The sequence below is a fragment of the Chlamydotis macqueenii genome, chromosome 8 (genome assembly GCF_036417535.1).
Source record: "Chlamydotis macqueenii isolate bChlMac1 chromosome 8, bChlMac1.mat, whole genome shotgun sequence".
NCBI lineage: Eukaryota > Metazoa > Chordata > Aves > Otidiformes > Otididae > Chlamydotis > Chlamydotis macqueenii.
In genome coordinates, this window is record NC_141563.1 from 19,161,364 (window position 1) to 19,186,787 (window position 25,424).

At 39.8% G+C, this 25,424-nt stretch overlaps 1 protein-coding gene and 1 long non-coding RNA gene across 4 annotated transcripts in view; one reads left to right on the forward strand and one right to left on the reverse strand.

The window, feature by feature from the left end:
• Window positions 1-682, reverse strand: part of ABCD3 (ATP binding cassette subfamily D member 3) — a 29,926-nt gene extending 29,244 nt beyond the window's left edge. For 2 of the 3 annotated variants that reach the window (XM_086753375.1, XM_086753374.1), the window contains exon 1: window positions 498-681. In XM_086753375.1, the coding sequence (XP_086609501.1) occupies window positions 498-613 (116 nt within the window). In that variant the 5' untranslated portion in view covers window positions 614-681. Of the gene's footprint in view, window positions 1-497 lie in introns of all 3 variants that reach the window. The other variant, XM_086753376.1, reaches the window with a different exon arrangement.
• A 21-nt stretch (window positions 683-703) lies between these two features.
• On the forward strand, window positions 704-24,472 carry LOC147599950 (uncharacterized). Its single transcript, XR_015259193.1, has 3 exons — window positions 704-785; window positions 1,189-1,296; window positions 23,030-24,472. It is a non-coding gene; the product is annotated as an uncharacterized LOC147599950 (long non-coding RNA).
• The last annotated feature ends 952 nt before the right edge of the window (window positions 24,473-25,424 follow it).

Sequence of the window (25,424 nt, forward strand, 5' to 3'; positions counted from 1 at the left end):
TACACACCCTAGCACACACATACCAGTAAGGCACCCTCACAGCCAACATAACCAGCCACCACCTCTCTGAAATTGTTATCTGTGTGAGGTTACTGCCACGCGCCAGCGCTGAAACAACACCCGGGGTCCATTATTTACCCGTGCAGCTGGGGGCACCCTAGGACATCCCTAGAAGTCAACTGTTCGTTAATATTGGTTCACAGCCAGGGAAACGGAGAAAACGAATCTGATTTGGGTAACAAGGTGGCGGTGGCCGGACACTCGCAGGAGCGGCACCGACCGCGTCTCAAGGGGGGCGTGAGGGGGGAGCAGCCCGACCCCACTCCACAGGAGCCGCCTCCCCGGCTGGAGGGCGCCGGCAGCAGCGCCCCGGAGCAGCAGGGCCGCGGGCCGCCCCTCCGACAGCCGAGCAGGGCGACCACCGCTCCCGCCCGCCGCGGCCTCCCAGCGCTCGCCCCCTCCCGCCCCGGGCCTGGGCCCCGGCCCTCCCCGCTCACCCGTGCTGGGCCGCCGCCCGCCGCTTGTTGAGTAGGCAGAGCAGGGCGCAGGCGGCGGCGGTGGCCCCGGCGATGGCGGAGTGGCGCACGGTGAGGTACTTGCTGTAGGCGGCCATGGTGCGAGCGCAGCCGCGAAGCCCAGCCGAGCCGAGCGGAGCCGAGGCCAGCCGAGCAGGCGCGGGGAATGCCGGGAGCGGGGAGGCGGGGCCGGCCCGGCCTCGCCTCCGCCGGCGGGACGGCCCGCCGGGAGCGCGCAGGGCTTCGCCTGGGGAGCAGCGGCGCGGGCAGGTTGTGCAAGGGGGGCGGCGGTGATTAACGCGCCTTCCCCACCTCCCACGGCAGCGGGCGCGGCGGGGAGCGGGGGAAAGGGAAGGGGCGTTTCCTCCTGCGCCGGCGGGGCCGGGCCTGCCGCCCGCTGTCCTCGCCTGGAGCTGGGGCTGAGGGGCCCCGCGGCCGGGCTCGCACCCTGGACTCAGCCCGCCTTTCGATTTTCTGTGGCGTCTTCGGCCTGGCACCTCCGGCCGTGCGGGGCTGCGGCCAGCCGCTTCCGCGGGGTCTTTGTGCTGCTGCACACTGTGATTTCTGTGTGAATTATAACTGCCGTATAGGTGTGGAGACAATACAAAATAAACCTTTTAAGAGAGACTTTCATGTCTCAGCGTTGACACGCTATTTTATTTTTTTTTCTTAGGGCCATGAGAGGAGCTGCCAAGATTGACTTGCAGACCGAGGGGTGGAATGAGTTGTCACCTGTGTAAGTCCAGGAAAACAATCCCTGTCGCAGGCAGAGCCACACCAGGTACGGCGGGAGATACCAGCCAGCCTTCTCCTACAAAACCAGTTATACTGGCACAGGAGCTTTCCCCAGCTGAGTTAATAACAGTTTGCCAAGTCGAGCTATACCAGCAAAAACAGCCGTGCCAGCATAACTGTGTTTACACTGGGTCTTCCCCTGTGGTCATATCCCTCAGAAAGATACCTGAAACTGTATATTAAGTGGCTGTACTTTCTGCAGGAACTGGTTAGTTAGATATTTAAAGCCTGTATTGGTGTAGTGGTTAACAGTGAAATGACAAAACAATTTCTCTGGTCAAACTTAAATGCAGATCAAAATACGGTTAGAATCAATGTATCTATTTTTAGTCTAAAAAAGGTTTTCATACTGGCTTTTAAAAACATTTGAATAGCTTCAAATGTTGTGCTTTTGTTATGGTAGTATAAGAGCATGTGCATAGGTCAGTCCATTTATCGAGTATTCCCATTTCTTTCAAATATGTATGCCTGGAGCAGCAGGGCTGAAACTGCAGTTTGATGAGAAATAATCTGTTTCTTCATTGTGAATCACCACATATACTTTTCTTTCTCTCTCCCTGTCCTTGGTATCATTGAGTATTTTGGGGCAAGTTTATGTTTCGATGTAAAAGCTGGAGTCCCAAAACATCAAATTGTTCACATTTTCTAGAGCACTACAGTCAGGACTACTGATTCTAGGTCTCTAGCACTTGTTCTGTGATCATGGACAAATCAGTAATATCTCTGCTTTAAAATATCTACTGTACATTGGTCTTCTGGGAAAAAAAAATAAACTATTTAAAGTGTTTCTGATCCTCAGGAAAATATACAGCAGAGTCACACAGCATTAATAAATTAATCTTGTTTTATAAGATGAATGCTTGTACAAATATCTTGGTTTTTTTAAATCTTAGCTACTTTGGCAGTAGGTAAATGTGAGAACCTAAGAAGAGGTAATTTCTTTATCAAAATACACTTCTTATATTCAAATAATTACAAAAAAGAAAATTTCTACAAGTCCTTTTCCATCCCAAGCTTAGGTTGGTTGTACCCTTCCACAGAGCTAGCTATCTAATATAGCCTAACTTTGTTTACATATAATTTCCATCTGTTTGGGCCATGCTGACCTTTGTTGTTTACATGACTTCTGTTCTATGTTTGTCTTCTGCAGTGTCCTAATCCCACTTTTTAAGGCTAGCCAATACCATGTCCTGTTACATATTTTATTTCCCTTCTAACTTGTCCTTAAATAATTTCACATATATCTATCATCATCTAAGAAACTTGTCTCGTGCATCCAGTCCTCCACCGTTTCTTCTGCTGCCTCCACTTTTGGATGTTGCTTTTCTTTAGAATAACTTTGTTAGCATGATTGATAAATGGGCACTTAGTTCAAAACATGAGGTTTTTATTGATCCATTATTTCATCAGTTTCAAACAACTCTCATGGCTAAGCATATCGACAAATGCTTTTGTGGCAAAAAGCTCCTCCTTTGTTCTGCAGTTTGAGATCTGCTGCAGGTCAATACTTCATACATTGCAGCCATTTTGTTTTCTTGGTATTCTTGGTACAAGTCAACTCTGGGAATCTTCCAATGTAGCAAATAAAAGCAACATCCATTCAAATATATCTCAAATGTAAAAGCTCGAAGTGGAAAGGTAGCTTGGAAGAAAACAAAGCAAAGAGTACCACGCCTGTCACCTGTATTAATAATAGTGTGTGTAGTTTCTCTGAAGAAGCAAGATCAAATTGACAGCTGTGCTTTTAATATGGTCTATGGTATGGTTCAGACTTCTTACTAGCTATGTAAAAACAGCCATAGAAAGCAAGCTATTTAAACTAGAAAATGCACACTGGAAGACTGAAGCCTGTAGGAATAAAATTGCATATTTACTATTAAAGCCATAAAACCATATAGTGGACATTGGGAGACCTCGTAACAGCAAGTGTTAGGCTATGGTCCCATGTCTGAAGAGTTAAGCAGCAGTATTTGCCTAAGCAGTTCTTCAGTTTCACAAGTTTAAAAAAAAAAAAAAAAAGTCTGCTTCATAAAAGGCAGTAATAAAATTACTAAACAGTTCAGATTCCAAAGTCATGTCCTCAGTCAATCTTGATTTTAGCCAGTTGAGTTTGAAGGAGTGAGTCAAAGTCCAGAATATAAGAAATTACTATGGAGTTAATGTTTTGTCCCAGTAATAGTTATGTGAATACATTTTTTTTAAATGGAGTCTAGGTTAACAAATAAGAAGATGCTCTGATTTGGTTTCTCTCAGAACAGGAAGAACCTGTATTATTTGCTGTTGGCACTTGGCATACAACACCCAGCTATATTCTGAGAACAACATCTCTAATAACTTAATGAAAAAGCATGTTGTTTAGTGTAAGTCCAATGTAACATATATTAATATCAGGGAAAGCAATTTACGAGTGTTGTGAAAGGTGGCGGAAGAGTGAGATTAATTTATGTAAGTTGAGGTAAGCTGTAACATGCAAACTGTACCATGTATGTTAGTTAAGTTTGAAGGCAATTTGTATGGTGCTGGTCTCCATTCTGTAGACTTGCACTTGCTTAATTTTTAAGTCCATTATAAATTCAGTAAGATTGTTCACTTGTTGAATGTTAAGTAAAGTACTATGATATTTGAAAACTTAATAAATAGTGGAGCAAGAAGGACAGTTCCAGAGATTGATGTGGTCTGTTTAGTGAAATCTGGGTTCTCTTAGTTGTAGAATTTGGCATGGTTTGCAGAGAAATTAATGAAATGCTCTATTAATGCAGTCATCAGTGTTAAGTGATAAGGTTTTGTCATTCTACTGAAGTGCTATACCATACTATTAGTTTGTTGCTTGATTTTTAACAGAAGGAAGTTACATCTAAAGTTGAGCTACACTTAATTATGTATTAGTTCATATGTGTGTATATGAGTAATGATGCATACTATTCTCAATGACAACCTCATCAATACAGCTAATATCAACCAAATTGAATCATTTTATGTTTAGTCACTTCATACAACTTGAAACTCCAGTGTGGGTGAAGTAATGCGGATATGGTATCAGCCACTCAACCCATAAGCCTCCACCTCCATGAAACATATGCTGATTATAACACAGGTTTGATCTTCAGAGTGGGGCCTACAGGGTGAAACTGAAATGGACATAAACTTTCTTTGATCTGCAGAACAGAAGGAGAAGACATGCTTGCATTTCTTTGTACCTCCTGTTTTCTCTTCTTGTTCTTGCCCTTTTCTTAGCTGCATGTCCCTCAGATGATTGGGTTGTTACAGGAACTCAAGATGTGGGAAGGTACTCTTTCTGAGCAGAAAGTAAAATCTGAGAATAATGAGGGGAGAAGAAGATAAGGGGTATATAGAAAAAAAAATGCTTAGAGAGCTTAGGATGTATAGAGCATTGGCTTTGAAATATATGTTTGCTCTGTGCCACCACTGCCCTACTTCCCCAACTAGGAGTAGTTGTCCGAATCTTTGTTAATTGACACCATAACCCACAAGAGCTTACTTCACACAAGTCTACTTTCTATGTTTCCTTGATCTGTTTTTTTTTTTTTGCTCTATATGCCTTTAAATGTGACTGTGATCAATCCTCTATAAAAACAACTCTTACTTCTACTTAATACTTCATGCTTTTCCAGAATACAAGACGATAGTTCACTTTTTATAAGCACAGCTCATAAATTTAAAAGTCCAGGTGAAAATGGGAAAGTATGTAGCAATTACCATTATTAGACCAGACTCAGAAATTATCTGGTCTCCTATCTGTACATAGATAGTATTCAGATACTCTAAGAGATAGTATAGACTCCATACATTTGCTTTCATAGTGGATCTTACTCTAATTTCAGATATTTACACACTGACTTAGTTCTGAAGTAGTGTTTGACATCCATTCTCATTTTTGTTGTCATTAAGAAATTACTCATATTCTGCTGGTCCAGAAGATGCACCTAGTATTTCAGATGAGAGCAACCCACTGATTTGTAGTAAGAATTCAGTTTTATTTTACTTACTATTTTCATTTGCTTTTTCTGTTAGTTGGTTTCTGGTTTATGACTGTTTTACAGAAAGATGTCTTCACTGTCCATACTGCTGCTTAGAATACCAATACTCCTTTTGTGAGTCAATATCATTGGATAACCTCTGTGAAATAAATACAGAATTAGATTTTTCATCCAAAGTGCAGTATTCTGTTTCTTAACAGTGTCAGTTAGCATTTTGTGCTTTACTTGCCTTGTTTGGACTAGGTGAGTAGGTAGAAAAATGGTAACTGAAACTAAATGTTCCTGCTTAGCTTGTTCAGTTTTTTCCTGAAGTGAACTACAGCTCAGTTTGATCTTTACAGCTTTTGGTGATCTGAATGCCAAGGTGTTTCACTGCTCGGCATTTATTTCTAGCTTATCTCAAATATTATATTGTTTTATGTTTTATTAGATATGTAAGACAGAAGATAAGAAGTCATCAGTGTTAACTTCCTATTGTAATTAGAATAATACTTGGTTAAAAAACTGTTTCCTTTTTCATCAAAAAGTGAGAAAACTGAAGGATGTTTCTAAGGAACATTTTATTGAAAAGGCTTTTATGAACAATATAAGGTATCTTGGCAAAGTCAAGGTGTCAAGTTTGATATCTAAATTCAGTAATTTAAACAGAGGCATTTAAAATAGGTTTACAACTAATACCTGTTTCGTAAGTGGAGCTGTAATTCTTTTATTGAGATTGCCCCACAATTCGCCTGTAAGTAGTGCTTTTCAGCTGCTTATATCTTTGCTGATTTATATCTTTGTTGATTTATAATGATGCAAACTGAAAGTTGACAGAAATTTTCTATCTCAGCTTGGATATTAATTTCTTTAATAAAAGATGTCATGCCAGTGTGGTCTAGTATTTCTGAGAATGAAGCAATAGAAAAATACTTTCAATATATTAAGAAAATGTAACAAGCTTTTAGGTTGCTGTGCTTTATCAACATGCTTTGCAATGCAGACTCAAATTTGGCAGAGACTAGCTTAAGCAAGAGACATAACTTTTGAGAAACTGTGCAATCATCACTGTTCTGCTATGGTTCCTCCTTCCAGGTGATGAAGCTTGAATTGTTCTAACTCCTCAAAAAGGAATCGTATCCCTCTCTCATACTTGGTGAAGAGGTATCAGACATTAGGTTTAAACTATAACAACTTAAGCAGACCTTTCTTTCTGTTTTCCAAGAGCTATGTCCACATCTATATATTATGATGATGTGTTCTTTAAACAAAGTGTAATTTGTTTTTAATATTGGTAATGTAGAAAGGATGCTAATGTAACAAAACAAGGATTTTAATACATTCTGTGTGTACGTCTATTTGCTCAGTTAATTACCGAGAAAGATCAGTAGTAAGGGTCCTATTTTTATACTCTGCAGAACTCTTCTCCCTGTTGGCATATTCCTGGAAATTGCTGTCTCCTACTTCCTCTCACTATAGGGACTTGTAAACTATTTAGTACTTTTTACACATTAAACTTCTATCCTTGGCAAGTGCAGTATTTCTTATTCATAGTTTTGAGTCAATATAGTTCAGATAATTCTTGGAGAATTAAAGTAGAATTAGAATTTCTCCTCTGTATGCAATACTTAGCATTTATTAACACTGAGACTGAATTGCTATTTTGGTGCATGCTCACCAACTGAAGAAAGATAAAAGGTGGAGGAGCAGTGTGGTAACTTGAAGTGAGTTTTCAGAATGGAAGTCCTATCTCCACCCATTGTTTCACAAGTTGTTAATTGTAGGAGCTCCTCTGATTAACTATGTCTGAGACATTGAACATTCTAGGAGCTTAATGGTCCACTCTTACACACTAATAACAGGTCATATGTGATATCCAGGTAGCATTTGATTAAGTTTTTCACTTCACACTGCCACATTACTGACTTTTGAAAAATGGATTTGTATGCCTTCTGTAAGAATTCTTGGCTTTGGGCTACCATCAGGGCTGAACATCCCATCATTTGGTATGTTCACGTGCCTCACAGCTCCTGCAAACTGGATCACCCTGTAAAGCAGCCATGCACCATTAGTTTCCTTACAGATCATATTATCCAAGTCTCTGCAACCTTCCTCCATACAGACTAAGCGGTCAGCTGTTGATCAACTACTATGCAAGCTCAAAGGCTTTTCCTGTAACGGCTGTTTTATACCAAAATGCAGCTAGACATGGGGACTGAGCATCAGCTACAGTTTGGCTTTAAGAATGATCCCACTGGTCTGAATGCAGGGGGATAAAACCAAATAAAGGATGAAAGGAATGCATTAGGATGAGGCAAGATTGAGAGTGGAAGAGAAATAAATGGCTTGACACAAAATCAGTGAAGGGCTACAGAAACTGGAATGGCTTAGCAATACAGTATTTAGGAAAGGAGGCTGAGCCACCTTGGGTCAGGAAGCCAGTGGAAGTAGGACCTAGAGACCAGTTGAGCAAGGAGGTTAGACAGGCTGAACATTGATTCCTGTATTGGGAGGGAATTAAATGGTTAGACAAGAAAAGCAGACTGGATGTGTGTTACAAAACACTAAGGTGACACCCAGAGCTAATGAGGAAAACAGAAAGAAGGGATTTAGAGATAGCTGACTAGAGAAGAAAAAGGTTGAAAGAAGGCAACTTAAATCTAATGAGAAGGTCTGAGGTGGAACTGGCTGGACCAGGAGCCTGTGGTAGCCAAGCTAGCAATTTATGGTCAAGGAGATACGGGAAACGTGGTAGGAGAACCATTTGAAAGGGAGTTCAGGTGCAGTTCTTGTGTTAGCCTGGACTGGATTAGGATTGTACAGGTAAGTAGGCTGTTGCCTACAGGCCTGCTCTGTTATATATTAGAAAAATTTTGAGACACATCATATGAGGCAGGTGATGATGGGAAGAAAAATGACAGTTCTATGGCTAAGGCAGATAAATGCTGATAAGATGATCTCTGCCACAGAATCACTATAGGATGCTGTCCCAGGATAAGTTATCTAACACATTCAAAGTTGACCTATAATTGCATTTTTCCCCAATTTCAGAATATTTATCCTGAGATATATCAAAGAGGTATTTGCAGAAGCATACTGTGTTACTCAGCGGTGGCAGTTAGGTGTTTCTTTAAACATAGTATTTTTAAAAATACTTAGCATTTAATAATATATTTTAAAATTTTGGATCATATTTTGATGGTGTTCATTAAAGTTTAGTGCTAGATACTGTTTACAAATTAATACTAAAATTAGTGTCTACTCACTGAATGAGGCAGCAATACTGTGGTAAAAACACATGAAGCCATATAATTAAAGGTTGCATCCTGATACAGCCTTAATTAAAGTTTCTTGGGCAGTTTTAGACTTCTGTGGCAGACTAATTTGGGACTTTTCCATAAGATACATACAGAACCCAGCTGCTTTACTTGGCAACATTTTCTGCAAAAAGGTGTTTTACTAGTGCATGCACAGGATTCCAGTAGTTACCATAATTGAGATGATGGTTTACATCTGTAATCTTTGGATCCAGAAGTCTTCCAGCAGATAGGATCTAGTTGCCTTCTTCCTCTCTCAAAGCATTTGAGCTTACAGTTTTGAAAGGAAACGTAGTGGTAACAGAGCAGGAAGCAGCAAGGAAAAGTGTGAGTCCTGAATGGCTGATACTTATCTAGTGATAAGAAAATAGAGAATGCAGTGGAGCTGTACAGAAGTGGCTAATCTTAAAATTTGAGGAAACCAAGAGATACTTTAGACCTCAGTGTTGATTAAAGATCATAGCATCATAAAAAACAGGACTGGAGGCTAACTTCAGGATCATCCAGGTGATCTTCAGCAAAGATAGTAGAGAGTGAGAGGAATGAAAAAGGCCAGGGAAACAAGGTTATAAACATAGAAAACCTCTTAGTTGCATGGAGTAAGCAGGAAGAGATATTGTAGAATAGGTAACAAAATATGTAATTTAATGAGTAAATTTCAGATACATGAAACAAGTAGGCTTTTGTTAAATAAGCATAGGATCAATAACAGCAGAGAAGGAGGCAGAAAGTAGACTCCTGAAAAATGTGAATAGTAAAGTTTTAAAGAAATACGAAGCTCCTCTCCATGAATATACAAAGAAAGAGACTGATGGTGTTCTACTCTTTTTAAGAAAGGATGTTACTACTACATGTTATTACTGTTACTACTACTTACTAATATTACATATTGCTACTAATATCTGCTACTAATAATTTTTGTGACTAATTTACTAATATTACATCTTGCTACTACTAATAGTTTGTGATACTACTGATAAATAGTACATTTAAAGGCAGATCACTAGGAAAAGTTTAGATTGTACCCAAGACAGTGCTTGCAGTTAAACATCTTTTAACTTGTTCCTCATTGCAAAGGTTCTGCTTATGGGGCTTTCTAGTATAGCTCATCAGGACAGTATACCCATCAGGACAGTTGCCCTCATGCTGTATAGGCCAGTGTTTTACATGTTTTAGAAAAAAATAGTGAAAGTTTCTGTAGGAATGTAAACACACATATATATATATATGCATGTGTATATATAAATACACAGATAATAAGCATGCTTTTTCCTTTTTTGGTATGGAAAATAAATTAATCTCTCTTTCACAAGAAAAAATAAATAGTGAAGTTTTATCCCATTCTAGGAGAAAGAAAAAAAAATCATATTACTCTTCAGCCTTAAGGCATAAAGTTGTATGTCTCTAACCAACGTGAGAAAATTCTCTGTTCCTTCCTACATAGAGCTACACCCTAAGCCACAGCTGAAAGCTCATCCTCTCTGCGTGCCAGCTAAGGCAGAGTTTATAAGGTAGGGCAGGATTCTTTGCTCCAGCTCAGCAAGACTGAACCCACACAGTCCATCTTAATGCAGAATATATAAATAGAAGATACACAGTTTAACTATTAAGTAAATAATCATCCAAATTACATCATTCCAAGTCAAGTGTCAGCTGCCAATTGCCCTGTTATCTGAAATAAGATGTGAGTGAGTTTTTACCACAAGTAAAGACATGTTTCCATGTTATTATCACAGCTTAGTTAATGCACTGAATGTTCACACGCTACTTTATCTCACACTGACTTGATGGGAATAGCATAAATAGGCAGCAGAAGTAACTAAATACTAAGTAAGGACCAAACCTTTAATAGTTCTGTATTGTAACTAAGCAACGAGAAATATAAACTTAATCCTCCTAAATCTTTTCCTAAACTTAGTTGTGCCATACACTTGACCTTCAGAAACACCTGTGCCCTAATCTTTAAGCTTATTACATATTTCTTCTTGTAATCTGAAATTGTAAATCATAGGGCTTGACTCATATGACTACCAGAGAAAATGAGAAGCAGAGCAGTTATGTTGTCCAGATTGTATTGTTGAAATACCTTTCAGTTCAAGAAGCCCTGTAGTCCTGCAGAAGATGAGATGAATAAAATTGCTAGAAGCAGGCAAGAGATCAAGACATGCAAGTACTAAATAGTTCTTGCAGGCATATTTTGCAGAGTTTACTTCAGGCACCATTGAAATTGCTGTTTCTCAGACAGATTGTCAACCGGCTCATCTTCTGTGCTGTCACACAGCTTAAAGCTGTTTCAGTTACAGAGGGACCTTCACATCTTAAGAAACATAGGTCTCTACTTTTTCCATCTTCTCAGTAAGGAAAATCTGAAGCTTTTGTTTGTAACAGAAGTGAGGCTTGCGTAGCAACGTAGCACAACCATAGTCTGTTCTCTGTCTGCTGCTAGGGAGAGACGATCTGTGAGGAAAAGACTACATACCTGAATCATGTAGGCTCTTAGGGAAGGCAGAGCACTGCCTCTGATCTTGGATGAAGGAGGGAAGCAAAGTAGTAATTGAAATCTCAGAAGAAAAGTCTAGGGAAATAAGAAAGAGGAAAGGGGGGAGGTTCCTACAAAAGTCATAATGGTTGTTCCTTAGAAGTTCTAAAGGTGAATAATGGGACCCCCTTGTTCACAGTAGCAAGTCTCAAACTCCAAGTTTGTGGAGTTCATTTGTGGTCACGTAAGCACTGGTTCAATAAAATTTAACTGATCTGCCAAACTTTTGGATAATGTTGCAAACTAACTGTAAGGTTCTTCTCCAAAAATTCTAGGTTCATAATCTTCCTTTTGAATGCAAAATGCAATATCACGGTGAATATAGTGCTAACATTTTGAGGATATTTTCACTTGTGCTCTTGGAATTCACTGTTTTCATAATTCCTGAACTAAAATAATCACTGAACTAAAATAATATAGCAACAAATTGCAAGAGAACTAATAGAAAAGTGGAACAAATGTGAGAATAAGGATTAGAGAGCTCTAAGGTTTGCTTTAAAGCTGCATAGTTTCCTACAACAGCAAGAAATACTTGGACTAACACCCAAACAAAACACATTAGCTCTAGTTTTCCTCCCAGATACTAATTAAGAAAAACAGTGTTCTGAAAAAGAACTCAAAATGACTGTGTGTGTGATAGTGAATTCTTGGATTGGGAAGCCAAACTACTTCTTTACATATTCATTTGGGTTGTGTGTTTTGTTTGGTTGCTTTTCCAAGGCAATATGAATGCAAACAAGACCTAGTAGTAGCACAAAACTCTGAATCAACCTATGCCATAAAACCAGAAATTTCAGTATGCTTGTGACCATTCACTGCACAGCCATTCCAGTATAGATACCTTATTTAACTACATTCTTACTTTTTGAAGGTAGCATTTGGCTTCTTCCTAGCTGGCTCTAACAAATCAACACATCCAACCAGTCTATAGTTGATAGGATCATCTGGGAAATATCTGATGCACCACAGGTAAGGCTGGGCTGACAGCTTATGGAAGACTCAACATTTCCTGAAGGACAGTTTGTTCAGGATTAACACTGGAGAGAGTGGTGCTGTGCATGATATAGGTCTGGGTTTCTCCCCAGAAGTTGTCTAGTCAATTGGGGGCTAAAACACAAATAGTGTAAAGCCAATAAATTCACATTCTAGGGTCATATTTGCAAAAAGGCACAAATAATTAATCTCCAGAATAACAGTTAAGAATACACACCTGGAACAGATGTGGCTCGAGTTTAGTTCTTGCTATTGGAGGCACTGTATCACTTAGTTTCTTTTGCTTAGATTCACTATTTAAGATTTTCTTCCATGTTCCAATTGGAAGCCTGTTCTAGAAACTCACTCCTCCAGGTTAGGATCTTTTTTCTAAATTCTAATTTTAGTTTATAAATTGACAGTTTATACTAGTTTGTTCATCATCATTGCCCTTTCGCTTTGGCCGATCTCCCTCCTCAGTATTTTGTGCTACCTGGTTAATGTATTTATATACAGCAATCACGTCTAATCTCACTCAGCCTTTATTTTTCTTCCATTGGTCACCTCAGTAGTCGTTTCTGCACGTGCTAGTGATGTGTGTCTTTTCTGCCTACTGATTTACTTGAATATTCCATTTTAAAGTCTTAACAGTGTCACTCCTATTTCTCCATGAAATACCTCAGGTGGTAAGTAAATCCTGATGTTGTTACAACTGTATCACACTTGTTATCATCTTGTATAAACTAGATTAATCTCTTAGGGTTGGAAGTGACCTTTAAAGTCCATCCAGTCCAATCCCCCTGCAAGGAGCAGGGACATCTCCAACCAGATCAGGTTGCTCAGAGCCCCATCCAACCTGGCCTTGAAAGTTTCCAGGGATGGGGCATCCACCACCTCTCTGGGCAACCTGTTCCAGTGTTCCACCACCCTCAGCGTAACTTTCCTGATGTCTAATCTCCTTCTATTTTAAAACCATTACCCCTCATCCTATCGCAAGAGGCCCTGCTGAAGAGTTTTCTCCCTGTCTTTCCTGTAGGTCCCCTTTAGGTACTGGAAGGTTGCTATAAGGTCTCCTCAGAGCCCTCTCTTCTCCAGGCTCAACAGCTCCAACTCTCTCAGCCTGTCCTCATAGGAGAGGTGCTCCAGCCCTCTGATCATCTTTGCGGTATCCTCTGGATTCGCTCTAACAGTCATCTTATTCTAGTTTATTTCAGGATTTTGGGATGAAAATTTTCAGCCCGTCCAGTCTGAGTATTTCTTCTTCAAACACATATTTCCCAATTCTGTATTTTATTTCTATTAATCATACCAGCCATGGGCTGAGTATATTTGGATCAATTTTAGGATAGTAGGGAAAACTCCCTTCCCTTCAAACCACTTTCCCATGAGTAAGGTAAAACTTTGGTAGAGCAACCAACGTGATACTTGGCCACAGAAAGAGACACGAAACCAAAGCTCTAAACCATCCTCTGCTCCACCACTCTTGCTGTGACCACTCCCCATGGAAAAGTCACAGCTGGCTGAGAGCAGCTGAAAGCAGTCGAGACCCGTGCAATTACCAGGTGTGCCACAGGAGGGCGCTGCGAGGTTAGAGTCGCAAGTCACTCGGCCGCCACTGCCATTAACGGTATAAAAAAGCAAAAGCTAAAGGAAATAATCCACGCAAGTATTATACACTTAATGGCGGGCAATATATGTATTTGCTGTAATCTTAACAGATAGTTTAACTCCTACAATTAGGTTTGTTATCCTCTTGATCTGTATTCATCTCATCTTCATTCCCAAATCTCATATCCAGATTAGGGGTGACTCTGGATGAGCAACAGCCCAAGTGAACATCTGTACCATAGGGGCTTATCGCTGGTGAAACAGCCGAGCCCTCTTGGCCTTCATAACTTTGATTTTATAGAATATCTGTAAAACACATTGTACAGAATTACTATTAGTAGTCCAACTATGGAGCTAATAATCTACAGATCTCTTAATTTTTCATTTGATTTACCAGAGGTGTGTTTAATGAGCATATCCCACCTGCTGTCATAGTAGTAAAACAGTCTAAGTCATTGTTGGTCTACTTTGGGTAATGTTTTGGTAGTTATGGGAGCAGTGAAAAAGCATATTTGTACAAGACACCTGAGAAACAGGTATTCCATTCCTTTCCTGTGGTATGTTAAGGTTGTTTACATGAAGAAAAAAAAAGTTCCTAAGAATGCCTATGTAACTAAAATAGTTGATGTGAGTATCCAGAGTTATCTGTAAAATCAAATTAAAGTGAATAACATTGTCAGATGCGTTTTGTTATTTGTCATAGAACTTAGTCTTTTGAGCTTAAGAAGAAAATTATACCATTAATTTCACTCCAGTAGAAGCCCTGTACATGTTTAAGATCTCTCTGTCTCTCAGGTTTATTTTGAAATTAATCACAAGCAGCTACAGGACTGGAAGCTGTAGCTTCCAGTATGTCTGAACATAACCCAAAATACAGACTTGTTGATACAGGATATATACAAAAGTATACAATGTATGATAACTATATGCAGTTTTCAGAAAACAATATTTGTTTCCTTATCCATGAAAATTCAAAGCTCTGGTTTATATAAACTTTCAGTCTAGCTTATATTACATTAACACTTTGAATTATATCAGGATAGCATTCATAAAACAGATGCCTTTCCTTATTCAGAATTTTTTTTGCCATTCCCCTCTGTACTCTTCTCCCACTTACATAATTCTCTCACTTTGTTGTCAGAAGTCTTACATTAAATCATTATTCCACCCAATAAAACCTTAAATTAGTAAACATGGGTAAAAATAGAATTGTTAATATTCTCAATCTGTTGTTTATCATCCTGGTTGTGGTCTTGCACTTTTTTTACTTCTTTTAAAGTCATGTTTACCATGACTTTCAAACCTTAGAGGCCTTCTGGTCTTACCTTATTTTCATTTCTGCAGTGGACATATGAATAAAGAGCCACCACTGGTCTATGATGAAACCTATTCTGGCTATCTATGCAATATTGTGATAAGATGCTGTCTGGTGGAACTCCCTGATGCATCACCAAATTGTCAAAACGTTTTCTAGGAAGCAACTGTTTTCAGTGCTATTCCAGAATCTTTATCTGTAACCACATAAACATTTTGCTTCACTTGGAACAAAATCAGGCAACACAAGTGTGGTTTCAAAGCTTATTACGAAATACCCCATAAATGACGGTACACGTAGAACAAGTATGTAACAATTACCAATTACTTTGAGACTGTGTGCTTAAATATTTTTATTTCTCTAGTCTAATTGTCTAGCTACTTGTTTGAAAAAAGGTACTTGCTAGTGTACTAATTATTTAGGATTTTAATCTCGGGACTCCACTTGACATTCTGTGTGAATCATATCTGTACCTACAGAAATGGTGAATTATGACCCAGAGTACTGGTTGATAGCATTCTGTGACAAGAATTATCGTCTGAATAGCTTTTCAAAATTTCAGCTGCCTTATAGAATAACACTGCACACTTGATCATGAATTGTTACGGTAATTTCCCTCTTTCACCACCTGTGAAAGCAAACCAGCAGCATTCCCTTCTCCATACAGGCCTTTCATTGTAAAGGAAGCAATTAAAAATTTCATTCATAACCACAACTTATTACAATTAACAGTTTTTCATCTTTCATGTATGTGTTCTAAGTCTTTAGGGAGGAATTATGTTTGATGACACTTACAGACTCAAACTTTTATAGGCACAGTTACACCCAAGGAACTCTAAATCTTCATATGCAAATGAACCGATGAAACTGCTCATGAACATGGGACTGGGTGCATAACCCACTTTCATCAGAACACGATCACGGCGCCTCACTCCATAGGTGTTCTATTAACTGACAGGAATTCAGGCAGTGGCCTCCAGGTGAAGACAATTAAGCTATCCTACCAGATCTGGAATGTGTTGGGAGCAATTCAGTGACTAGTTATAAAGGGAGGGAGGAAGGAATGTGTCCTGCTTTTCCTTGTTAGGGCTTGCTACCACCCTAGGGACAAGGGAACTGTTTATTTTCCTCCGGGAGGGGAAGGGAAAAAAAAAAAAAAAAAGAAAAAGAAAAAAAAAGGTTTATGTTGCATCTGAAGCAGGTGATCTGAACAGCTTAACCCTTCTTACAGTATCTGATATATTCAACAGCATTCCTTTTTGCAGCTTTTTTTTTTTAAATTGTTTGGATGCAAAGCAGGAAAATTCTATCTACCATACCACCTGCCTGTAATCTTCTCTGTCCACACTGGAGGCTACAGGGAATCAGAGCTTACCATTGGAATTAAAAAAAAAAAATCCATTTCTGTTATGCATCCCCAGTGCATAGGCAGTGATACAAGTCCAGAGTGGCAGCAGCTTCTCCCATATTTGGTAACACTGCTACACACTGAAAATTGAAAACAGAACTTCACAAAAAAAGAAAAAAAAAAGTCAATGGAATATTAACTACAGCCCTGTGCGCTCTGGCACCATGGTAAACCAAACCACACAGAGCACACACAAGTGTGCTGTAATGCATTTTGAAAATGTCTTCACATGGTCATTCTGATGTTCAAGATCATATACTGCTACTTCCTTCTCCCTTCTGATTTATTTCACTCATTGCACAGTGGCACTGACAGAGGACCTGATCCTGCAGCTGGTTCTGATAGAGCCTGTCTCCACAGAACAGGTTTTGTGACAGCACCCAGATTCAGAGCTGTGACTCTCAGATGTCAAACCTAGGGGGGGGAAGAGTAATTCTTCATAGTGCCTGTTTGTAAAGCTGGGAACTTCCTGCTAGAGATGTTGTGTTTGATATAAATTTAGTTTCAGGAGAGGACTACACAAGTTCATGGGAGAGGAATTCACTGACAACTACTAGATACACAGAAATCATGTTTGGCTCAGGAAGGTTCTCGGCTGCAAACAGCTGGAAGCTCAGGGAAAGTGTTATATATTCCTGTCTGGTGTTCCATATCTTCCTTAAGCATCCATTCATCACTATTATGAGAAGTAGGGTACTGGTCTTACTGGATTCTTGGTCTTACACAGCCTGGTCATTCTTATTTTAAAGTATTACCTACTTCCAGTTCCATGTTAGATTTTCATAAGAGATAAAGTACCAGAAATTACAAAAAGCCTTATACTATTGAGATTAACCCATTTCCTACATTAATGCCTTCACTTTGAGTCTTTTAGATCACACATTTGGATTCTGGCAAGGTATGTGAAGGACCTCATCTTTAACGATTCTGTCTTTCATTATTACATACTCGCTACACTGTGATAAACTATGTTATTTTGAAAAATAATATTATACAGCACCTATGGATATCAATTATTAGTCTCCTTTTGAGGCATTAACTGTATATATTTATATTCTGAGTGTACTGATGTACACACCCTGAAGACAAGATAGCTGTTGCTTACATAGTATCTGTACACATGCCCATAAAAAGCAGTACAGTTTTCTCCCTTTTATTTCCTTTCCAACTTCCACTCAGAGAAAATTATTTTTCTCTGTCTGATTTTGACCAGTGTTGTTGATTTCCTATTTATCTCCTACCTTTGAAGTCTTTTAGTATTATCTTTGAGGATTTTCCTTTAGATTTCCAGCTTCCAGCCCTTGCAACAGCATTCACTGACATACCTTTTGATGTTTTTGTAGGTCACTGACATGCAGCTTTTACCTGCCAGCAGACTTCAAAGCCTGTAATATTGGCAGCCAAGCCTGTCTCAGAGATTTTTCTATTGGTTGGAAGAAGTTCGTGAAATTAGATGGCAAATGCTCCATCAGCACTGGAGTCACATTCCTACGCTAAAGAAGATTGCCAGTGTTGCTTTCTTGATTATATGCTGCTTCATGGCTAAATCTGGAATGGCTGTCTGAAGAGGATGGTCTCCAAAGCCACTCCACAAAACAGTATCAGGATGGCAAGGAAGGAACCAGCCATGTTGTGGCCTGCCCTAGGTAAAGATCTCTGGTTCTAGAAGAGTGGAATTTACCTCCTCGTAGGCTTGTACCTATTCAGACTCCTCTTCCCAGGGCAGCTACCAGCAGCGTCTCCTAAAGGAAAAGGACCCTATCTGCAGAGCTCTTGACCTGACATGTGGTCTAAGTCTGCTCACAGAGGCATCCCATCATATGCGGGGAAACTGTCTTTCTGAATCATGGGGCAAGCTGGGGTACCTGTGGGGAATCCCCAGGTGTTCCTACCAAAACAAGTTAATTCACAGGAGGAAGCTGAGCAGTGTCTCCAGTCAGAGCGCATTCTGCCATAGCGCAGGCAACATCAGTGGCCCTTCCATTCACTGGATTTGCAAACCTGTCAACTTCAATTTCTCATTCGTGCTGTTATCGAGCACAGTTCCATACTGCTAAGGTGCTGATGAACCAGTAATAACCCAGACATAAACAAGTAGGGGTTTGGTTATTTATTTTTAATACTGCAGTTTTCTGTTTAGATATAATTTGGTTCTCATTTAGGGCTACGGATTTATAAAATAATATTTGCTGAAACTAAACTCCTTTTTAATAGCTATCAGTAAGTGCAAGCCACTTAAACCTTTTGTCAGAATAAAATTGTTAAAATACTGTGGTTTTCAATGTAGTGAATTGTACTCTGTATTTTTATGCAATATACATAGCCAAAAGTAACAGAGCTTTACACACTTCCTTTGTTGACCTTCAACCATAAGTGTAATATTGGATTATTTTACCTAAGATGAGATGACAGAAATAGATCCGTTCTATTAGCTTATCACTTCCCCCTTCTGTGATCAGTACCGTATTTCAAAATATATACTGCTCTTCTAGATACAGCTATTTTGTTTTCTCAGATTTATATATATGCACAAAATAGTAAGTCCTGATTTTGTACATATTATTCAGTGAGGAATTTCTCAAAGAGCAGAAAACCTGTCTTCCATTGCACAAGAAAATGTTAAATAATAACAAATGACATATGTCATTTCAACCAAGGCCAGAGTCTGTTCTCACATCTGTTATTTGAATCTTATATTACAATAGCATCTTGCAGCTAATCAGCTTCATCATTACTATTTAAAGTAAAAACAGGAAACAAAACAAAACAGACAAACCACTTCGGAGGGTGGATTAGCAACTTTTGGGCCAAGTCCAGTGAGAGAGTGATGGGCTATAACACACAGTGTCCCAGCCCACGGCCTGCAAGGAGTCCTGTATTAGGCACCTACACTCCCTGTGTTGTGAATAGGAAGATTTAGGAGCCTCATTACAGGACAGCTGAACAACCTGTGCCCTGAGCGAAGAGCCATGAAGGTCTGTAGGAAATCGCTGTCAGGAATGTAGGTGCTCCGCCTAGGCTGTGGGAAGGTTCACAGCTGAGATCAGCTCAGGAGTTGTCCCCTGGGACCAGGCATCTACAACTGTTTCATCAGAAACTAACTAGAGTTCGCTGTTTTTACTGAAGCTTCTGTACAGCAGTTCAGGGATTAGCATACTCGGAGACATTTAAGAGGTGTTTAGTAACTTTCTCACCCTTAAAGGGCCAGTACCTGTATCTTTTCTACTTGCACTTACTTCTGCCAGATCTGTTCACATGGGCAAGCCTCACAACTGCACGACAAATGTTTCTTTCCTCTGTTTGTAATTATATCACTTGAGCAAAGATCCAATACTTTGAAAGAAAGGAAATACTCGTGGGTAGACAAGCTCAGTCCCTGGCCCAGTACAGAGTATTGATCATGTCAAGTAAGAATGTTGGAGCAGCGAGTCCTCTCCCAGAAGCTTTGTCTGAAGCAAATATTCATGATCAAGAGGCATTCATAATTATCATCAACAGAAGGAAGCAGATTGTTTTAGATGAGAAACATGACCGAGAAATTATGTAAACTGTTACACAGGACTAGGAGTAGAGCTCTCTCCTGAGGCTCACCTTTGTTGCTAATCTAGTTACATGCTACAGAATACTCACGACAATATTGCCTCAGGATACTCATCTGAATTCACCAACACCAAAAGACACAGGCAATAGCAGTCTACTTTCACAACTTATGAACACATTATAATCACTTCAGCAACTTCATTGATCGTATACCCTCTAGCATATATACTCAGTGTTCTGTAAAGTCAGATAGAATTCCAAAGACTTAATATAGATTATTAAGACTACTGTATCACAAAGCAGACCATAATACTTAATTTGCTAAGATGTTAGAAAGAACTTGACTGAGATATTCGAGTTATAAAATCCAGGATGAAAAACACTGAATGAGGCCCTTGTACAAAAAAAATACTTCCTCAGGTAATGTCACCAGCATTTGAAATTCAGTGAAATTTCAAGTCAGCCATACAGTATAGCTGGATTATGTTTTCCTAGCCCTGGTAATATTATGGTCAGATGCTATCTCTGTAGTTAGAAAGCAGAATAATTGGATAAATCTACTTTAGCATAAAGCTTAATTACCCATGAGCTATAGTAAGGGTAAAGTATACTTTGCTCTGTAATGGTGAGAATAACCTGTATTTTGCAGTCCTTTTTGGTCCTGAAGCACTGAGTACCGGCCATTAGTCACGCACAGGAAAACATAGTTCATCACCTTTCCCTCCTCTGTATCTGAGCAGTCCCCTAGCTGCAGTTCAGATAAACTGTTGTAACAGCACACATAGTCACTGTGCTTCAGATTCACCACAAATAGCTCAATCATCCTTACTAGCCATTATCAGCCATCTTTATTCGTTAACTACACCCATTAAACAAAGTTCACTTACACTCTTAAGAGGATACCTATACTGAGAATAACATATTGTTATGAGTGCAGTATAAGGCAGCTGGTAATAGTTTTGGTTTAACTCTTCCCCCCCCAACCTCAAAGTGGGAAAAAGACCCAGAAAACATACATCATTGTATCTGAAACAGGTATATTGGTATAAAAACTAAATATGAAACAATTCCTTCCTGCACAAGCTGCGCAACAGCTGAGGTATCAACAATGCTGATCTTCAGCTGAGTCTGTCTTTTATTTGTCTAGGCTCCAACATAAAAATATGATCTCTGGCAGCAAAACTGCGTATAGAAGCCAAACAGAGTCTGTGAGACTACCACAGAAAACCCCAAGCCACAAGGAGAAAAACCATTTCAGCTTTACCTAAAGCAGGCTGCGAGGTTGCAGCTCCCTACCGCATCACAGACTGTTACACTTAGGTTTGCCACCATCGAGGCAAGCCATGTTCGCTCTCTTGGCAAATGATCCCAGCAAACTGCAAGGCCTTTAACCACAGGAGTTCTTTTAACCTGGATCATTGTGTCAGGACTGGATTTGGACAATCATGCCACTACATCAGAGGCAGGGGAAGGAAGGAAGAGGCAAAAGCATAGATCTAGAAGTAGTAACCACTTAATCACATGTAGTGCATTTGGTTGCTTACCTGCTCTTCCAAGCTGAAATACATTGTTCTCTCCAGCAAATAAATCTTTTTAACTCACACTCCATTTTTCTCTAACAATAGTTATGAAACTATGGGAGAATTAGGGGTTTTATTTGCTACACTTGAATTGACTTACTGTTGTGTTAGTAATTATGCAAATGGAGGGGAAGGAAAAATTTCTAGACACACTTCTTGCATTTTTTTTAATCTGATTTATCAAACACTTAAGCTACTAAAAACTGTCAAGAACATATAAAAGAATTATTGCTTTGCAGCTGCAAGCAGTCAATAGTCAGCACTTTCAGAAGGATTTTGGCATGCTCCAGAGCAAAGAAAAAGAAACCCAGCAACAGCAGGAACCCCCACAGCACCCCACGGCCTGGGGGCTTTCAGAAACTGGGTAACTCTGTCTCTTCCCGTCTACTTACAACCCTTAATTCAAAACACAAAGCCAACAGAAGCTACACCACATCCCTCTTCTCCTGCAAGGCAAACCCAGCACCGACAGCTTCTCGTGCCACCTCTCGCTGAGCTGGGAGGCAGTAACCCTGCTCCCCAGAGCACCCAAACCAGCCACCCGGCCAACACCTCTTGGCAATACACCACCTACCAGCAGTTTCCAGCCAAACCTCCTGCTCCCTGCAGAAACAGCCTACTTCTCTGCTAACCTTTAATTGTTGGGCTTTCTCTCCCTCAAACCCAGCTGGTACCGGTACAGCAGGTGGGGCTAATTGAGCCAGGGGGGTTAGCTCCAGGCCTCCCAAAGCAGCAGGTCGCTCTGCTGTAATTACTGCTGGTTAATAGTGCGTTTGGCAAGCTGTGAAGGTTCTGGAAGTTGTTTCCTCCATGCAGTCTTTCCTCTCATTCCTCACCACCCACTGTCCTCCTTGGCAATTGCTAGTTAAGGTGGAAGTTTTTTAAGAAACTGCTTGTTAAAAGTTAGGAAATGGGGTGCTGCCCATGCCAGTGGCGATCCTTTTCCTTGGAGGATTAGCAAATGGAGTTGTTCTCTGTCTGGTTGCATTTCTCAAATCATGCTTCCAGCCTTGCATCATTTTCAGGGGAATAGTCTATGACAGTAGACAGAGAGTAGGAGCTCATCCTGAGCGGGGCAGGATGTTATATACAAAGATGAAAGAGCAGGGAAAGAGTTTGATACAAAAGAAAAGAAAAAGCCAACAAGTTTTGGGGCATCAGATTTGAGAATAACCAAGAGAATAATTGCTCTGCATTAGGCTAAACCAGCTAGATCATTGGAGAGAGAAAAAAAAATAGGTGATAATAGTGAAATAGAGATTAGTGGAGAAGAGGACTATTAGCAGGGGGAGAGGTGATTAGGTTATTATCTCCTATAGAAAAGAGAGAAGCCTCGTTTATCACATTAAAAAGCATGGAGGGATTATCTTGGGGGTGAATTGTAATGAGCCATTAAACAAAAAATACGTTTTTTAATACCTGCTAAAGCTATGAATTTCATTTCCCGTGCTTATCTTTTGAAGTGTTTTGCGGTCTGCCTTGAACATCAGGACTGAGAAGGGAGAGATGGCTGATCCCTGGACGAGAAGCATGTCTGCAGGAGATGGGGTGCTTCTGCTCTCCGTCAGTTGGCTCTGCAGGTTCACTCCAGTGCAGAGTGGCTGCTGCAGTTTCACCCACACAGCTCCCCCACGGGCATTTGGTGCACGGACTGAAATGTAGGGTGTTCTAGGAAGTGCGTATGAGTCTGGGTATCTTGATGGGTTCTCAGAGAGGTGGGTGACATTTGTCACAGCCAAAACAGAGATCTCGTGAGAGAAAAGATAAATTGTTTTATAAACCAGCGGTAGATGCAATGGTGCTGAGGGAACAATTTTCTGAATTTTCTCAGACTTTATACAAATAATTTTCAGGTTTGAGAGCTAGCTGTTCTTCATTGACTGTTCATTAAAATGTAAATGGATTTTGTTTTACCAAAAATGTCACATTATTTCCTTTACCAGGAGCTGAGCCTTGAACTGTTTTCTGATATACAAATGATGCTGGCCTTTTGCAGGAGCCTGTATGTAAGTTTCTTGGAAATAAATGGTTTATTGAAATATTTATTGAGAGCAGAATTCTGCTCGCTGGATTGTAAGCAGGTGGAAACTTCTACCACATTACCTCTCTAAGTAATTTGTTTAAAATTATTTATAGTGATGCTCAGTGGGTGGATAGAATTGGGTCCCCTTCTCAGCTGTTTTTTCCCTTGCAGACTTGGCAGTTACCAATAGTAACCAATATTCAGCTCTATATTGAGCTCTTATTGCTCGCACTAAGCTATACTCATGATTTATGTCTTCTAACTGGTCCAGAATATTTGGCACTTCTGCAGATGCATAGAATAGAGAAAGTGCCTGAAACAAAATATTTCAGGAGCATAAAAACATGTAATCCTAGTATTTCTATTTTTTGACACTTTCAGTTTGACCACTGGAACTGATTATTTTTTTTTTTTGTGAAATGATTCAACCAAAAAAAATTGCTGAATTTTTGTGTGGATGCAGGTTAGCCTATGCGGGAGCCAAGATGGGAGACAGAAGACTAAGGCATGGAGGGGGCGAAGCATTTATGACATGTATGTCTACTTCAGAAACAGTGAAAGGACTAGAGCTGGATATGTACTTGTAACAGCTGAGTTTATTCTTCCTTGCATTTTCTAAAATGTCCCTAGGAATGGTGTAATTATGGCAAGATAAAGCCACTTCTGTTTTCAAAAAGAAGGTCTGTAGAAAAGAGAGAGTCTGCTGTAGCTACAGGCTTTTCTTTCTAACAAGTTTGCCAGACCAAATAGTAGCCATTGCTTTGTCTTCTATCTATTGATAAGTATTGGTAGAATTTGTTCTTTATCTTTTTTATTGCTATTGGACACTCATCTAATGGTTTCAATGACATTTGCCACAATAAACCTTTAATACTTTTTCTGATGATGTGATTGTTGATTGTACTATTTAACTCACATTCCCTACCGTAGTTCCTTGCTTTCACATTAAATTAGTTTACAATTGTTTACCCTGGCCTGATTTTGACATCTGCTGGATCAATTACCTGAATGATCAAAATCTTTTTGAAGCTCAGGGCATTGTTTTCTTTGTTTGCTTTTCTCCATACTTAGAAGACTTGAAGAATTTATAACATTTACCAGATTTCTAAATTTACATCCCATTTTAATTAAACTGGTAAAGAAAAGTTGTTGAACGGTGCGTAATATTGACGCTAGAGATAATAATGTCACAACTTGTTTTAGTTTGGTCGCTTAGTTTCAGGCTTTATAAATTCCAAAAGAAATGGAATACAATTCTTCAGATAGAAGAAGTTATGGCATATATGGAGAGGAAGAATGAACCAAGGAGAAGGCTGCTACTCCAACACAAAATCTTGAATGGGCGGTGTGCAGGAGTGGCTGTGGAAGGAGACTGGGGAATTTCAGGCTGTAAAGCCTGTAGCTGCTAGGCTTGAGGGACTGGGATAAGAATTAAATGGTGAGGGCTTTGATATGTTACTGAAAGTATGTCCCATTCCAGCGCTTGAGCAATGCATCTAAGATTGACTTATTTATTCCTTTTATTAGTGAAGAATAAAATGTAGGTTGGTAGTCCCTGCCTCTAGAAGATGGAAAAACTACTGCTGCCATCAGTCACTGTGAGCTGACGGAACAACGGTCTGTGCAGAGGTCTAAACGTCCTGATGCTGCTGGGATCTGTTTGAGTTTCTGTGTGATGCTGCCAGTTTCTGCTTTTCCAACTCCTTTTTCTTCTTAAGCAGGAAAATGGGCATATGTGTGTACATGCAACTAAACTGATAAGCTAAATTATGCCAAGATTTGGGCTGTCTGGATACCTGAATCCACTCCTGCCCCGGGGGTACGGCGTTGTTACA